General features: G+C 54.8%; 1 protein-coding gene across 1 annotated transcript; it reads right to left on the bottom strand.

Moving 5' to 3' along the window:
• Positions 1–274: 274 nt before the first annotated feature.
• AYO21_02082 (hypothetical protein) lies at positions 275–4,072 on the bottom strand (the record flags this gene model as incomplete). Its single annotated transcript, XM_022652063.1, has 4 exons — positions 275–2,676; positions 2,905–3,485; positions 3,541–3,783; positions 3,843–4,072. 4 exons carry the CDS (start codon positions 4,070–4,072, stop codon positions 275–277), a joined length of 3,456 nt encoding a protein of 1,151 aa, XP_022515807.1.
• Positions 4,073–4,315: the final 243 nt, after the last annotated feature.

Here is a 4,315-nt window from a genome sequence, read left to right as displayed (position 1 = left end):
AAGTCAAATATGTGCTGTACTAGAAGATGGTCATAGATTAGCTTATCATTCGTTTACATACTATTCAAATAGAAGGGGCTCTTGAACCCGGGCTCAATGAGCGGCGAAGAAGGATCATTCCAAGTCCAATTCATGCCATTTGCCCAGATTCGGAACTTTCGTCTTCGAAGTCTTGCAACCAACCCTCGGACACCTTACGACTGGAATGATTAGGTTCGAGCACTCGTTGACGAATCTCCACGACATGCCTCATCAACTGCAAACCTGCAGAATGTTAGCCCAGATCGCATAACATAATGGCGAGATTGTGCTGCGATGCCAGTCGATCAGGATGATCCTCTGCTAGTGTCTGCCCTTTAATCCGTACCACCTCCTCCAGCAGCGTCACTGCCTCTTTCACCTGTCCATTCGCCCAATATGCTCCTGCTAACGCGTGCTGTGATGCCAGTCGAGAGGGATGATCCTCCGCCAGCGTCTGCCCGCGAATCCGTACTACCTCCTCCAGTAGCGCTACTGCCTCTTTCACCTGTCCATTCGCCTCATATACTCCTGCCAACTCGTTCTGCGATGCCAGTCGATCAGGATGATCCTCTACTAGCGTCTGCCTTTTGATCCGCACCACCTCCTCCAGCAGCGTCACTGCCTCTTTCACCTGTCCATTCGCCTCATATGCGATAGCTAACACGTGCTGTGATGCCAGTCGAGAGGGATGATCCTCCGCCAGCGTCTGCCTGTGAATCCGCACTACCTCCTCTAGCAGCGTCACTGCCTCTTTCACCTGTCCATTCGCCTCATATGCGATAGCTAACGCGTGCTGTGATGCCAGTCGAGAGGGATGATCCTCCGCCAGTGTCTGCCCTTCAATCCGCACTACCTCCTCCAGCAGCGTCACTGCCTCTTTCACCTGTCCATTCGCCTTATATGCGATAGCCAACGCGTGCTGCGATGCCAGTCGAGAGGGATGATCCTCCGCCAGTGTCTGCCTTTCAATCCGCACCACCTCCTCCAGCAGCGTCACTGCCTCTTTCACCTGTCCATTCGCCTCATATGCGATAGCCAGCGCGTGCTGCGATGCCAGTCGATCACGATGATCCTCCGCTAGTGTCTGCTCGCGAATCCGCATCACCTCCTCCAGTAGCATTACTGCCTCTTTTACCTGTCCATTCGCCCGATATGCTCCTGCTAACTCGTGCTGCGATGCCAGTCGATCACGATGATCCTTCGCCAGTGTCTGCCCTTTGATCCGCACCACCTCTTCCAGTAGCGTCACTGCCTCTTTCACCTGTCCATCCGCCCGATATGCGATAGCCAGCGCGTGCTGCGATGCCAGTCGATCACGATGATCCTCATCAAGATGCTCCCTCCGCCAATCATAGCACTCTTGGAAACATCTGACCGCTTCCTTAATCCGACCATCAACTTGTAAACACAGTCCCGCCTTTGAGTAAAGATTATATCTCTCCACTAAGTCGGCCGTATCGTCTCGCTGGAGAAGACGCAGTGCATGCGGTAGGTACGCCCGCCATAGATCTCGCTGGCTATAGTCACTCGATGGGAACACACTCGTCACATGCTGGACGGCATTCTCCTCCACTCGCGCCGCGACCCCCTCTCCTCGAACCCAAATCCGCGTAGCCAAGTGCACGAGGCTATGTATGTCGAACGTGTCTGAGTTTCCCCGCCGCACCACGAATGCGTATGCATCCAACGTTCCGAGGGCAAATACCATGGCCTCTTCGGTCGGAAAGAGAGGCAGAATGGACTGTGGAACGGCCTTCGGGTCGATGCACGAGAGGAACATTAACAGATCGGCGGCCGCAGGGTCGGACTGTCGGATCTGGTGGAATGATACTAGCCACGTGGTGGCCACGGCGTGTCGTGACCCTCTAGGCCGGGTGGAATCGTGGAACTCTCGACTCATCAGTCCAACCATGTCCTGCTCCGTTCCCCGGAGCAGTTCCATATATTTCGTGATCGTCACTCGGTTCCTGCTCAGGTATGCCGCTGCCTGTGTAATCGCTAGTGGGAGGTAGGTTAGCTCCTGCAGTAATTCCGCCACTCCCTTGTCGTTCCTGAGAAGGTCCTCCCGCACTAACGACTTCTCTAACGACTTCTCTAGTAGGCTCTTCGCCTCTTCGGCGCTCATCTGGGCTAATTCAACCATCTCGCCTTCCACGGCGTTGGCCACCTCCCGGGACCGCGTCGTAAATAGGATCCGGCCATGGTCGCTCTCTGGCAGGTACTGAAAGATCCCGTCCGGGTTCTCGGGAGAGCCAAACAAGACGTCCATGGCATCCGCATTGTCTACCACGAGTAGCCACTTTCCACTTTCGTCGGACTCGAGCCATCGTCGGACAGATTCCCGGACATCCTCGTCTTCCGAGCTCTTTCGCACCGTCAGCTTCTTCGATATCTCGGTATAGGCTTGTTCAAAGCTCGCGCCGCTCAAGGCCGACACCCAGAACACGGAATGGTCCGGCTTGTGCTCTTTCGTCCAGTAGGCGATTTGGAATGCCACCTGGGTTTTTCCCACACCACCCAATCCCACAAGAGAGACTTTGTTGCCGGCGTCGGAGGTGAATAGCTGTTGCCGTAGCGCGCGGATTACCTCCTCCCGGCCGACAAAGCGCTTATTCCGTGGAAGGGGAATATGATAGCAGGGAAGGACCGCACGACCTAGATCGAAGTGTGAGCGTGAGTCAATTCCGCGTAAGATAGGCCTTTATACTTGACTGATTGCGAATACGCTGAATGATATATTTCTAGGTAAACTTAGCATTTCCTCCCCAATAACAAGATTTGTCTCACCTCGACTTCACCAGCTAGTGAATTCTCCGTCTTTCCTACCACGAAGCGTTAGTGGTAGAACGGCCGCTAGCTATGCGAAATCTTCTAGGTACACACTCTGCTTCTGCTTTAAATTCGCTACACAGTGCCGCACGCGGGAGATCTGATGTTGGTCGTCCAGGTATTGATGCGTCGCCTCCTCGATGCGACCTTGCTCTTTATACTCCGCCAAGCCGACGTCCTGGAGTCCCTGCTCGACATTGAGACGGAAATATCGGTTCTGGTCTAAGTGCTTCCGCCAGTCCGACGAAAATCGCTTAGCTGTCTGTTCGGTCTCCGTTGTGATCTGGACCAGCGTCTTCGACAAGAACTTCAGTAAATTATCTTTAACCGCCTTCTTACCGGGATTCCCCGTCCCGATCGAGATAAAGCACTTCACCAGCGGTTTGACGTCGCCGGATTCAGCACACCAAATGTCGGCCGCTTCTCCTTTCACCTCTTCCACCGGGTTGTTCACCCCCAACGCACCATCCATAAACTGTCGCGCTCCAATCGACACCGGATCGAAGAAGCCGGTGGCGGCCGATGTGGCTAGGGCGGCTTCACAGATGGTCGCCGACACGTTCGGTTTCTGGGGCAGGTCATAGCTTCGGAGGCGTGTGATTCCGTATGGGTCCTTCGCCGCCGTACAGACGAACCTAGATAATCGTTGAGTATGTAGCATAATCAGTCTTCTTATGCCTTTATACGTACACCTTACATCCGCGCGGTTTCCCGTCGTTGAACGGTTCCGTCGGAGAGTAACCTTGACGGGTGATGACGTCGTCGATGACGGCCTTGAGTTTGTTACTGTCGAATCGTGATTGAACTCGTCCTGACCAGTTGAACGGTGTCCAGTGCGCCTTCTCTTCAAATATAGCCTTAGTCAGTTTATTGTAGGCTACAATGCACTCGTCCACGTCCATCTCGAGCCGGCCGAGCATGATGGCGATCAAGCTGTCGAATTTAGTGTTAGCATGAGAGCCATAATAAGCGAGGGAGGGTGTGCCACGTACCCGCCGGTGCTGGTCCCGCCGATGAGATCGAACAATTCGCATGGCTTGAGCGCCGGAGCTCCGCTCTTCTGGCGTTCGTAATTCACCTGGGTCATGAGGCTCTTGAGGATATGGAGGGTCGATAGGCCACGCACGCCCCCGCCGTCGAGCGACAGCAGGCAGAGCCCGGTGTGGTCGACGGGGTTGGGCGGGCCCCCCGTCGCTCGTTTGGCGGAGACTGGTTGCTGCATGAGGTCGGTCGACGCTTAGAGATAGGGGAGGGGAGTCTGATTGAAAGATAGATGAAATACAGAGGAAAGACAGAGGAAAGGCAGAGGAAAGAAGATAGATAGAGAGATAGAGAGCGCATCTGAGGCTGATGCCTACCCTTGGAGGTGTCTGCGCACAGCATCGTGAAGGGTGCTCGATCAGGCTGAATGGGTATCTCGCGACAGCGCATCTGGTCCAGGTGAGGCAGCGGGCGCGTACAGGGC

Source organism: Fonsecaea monophora, assembly GCF_001642475.1.
Source record: "Fonsecaea monophora strain CBS 269.37 chromosome Unknown Scaff8, whole genome shotgun sequence".
NCBI lineage: Eukaryota > Fungi > Ascomycota > Eurotiomycetes > Chaetothyriales > Herpotrichiellaceae > Fonsecaea > Fonsecaea monophora.
Note: the sequence above shows the minus strand (reverse complement) of the source record. Positions and strands in the feature narration are given on the sequence as shown.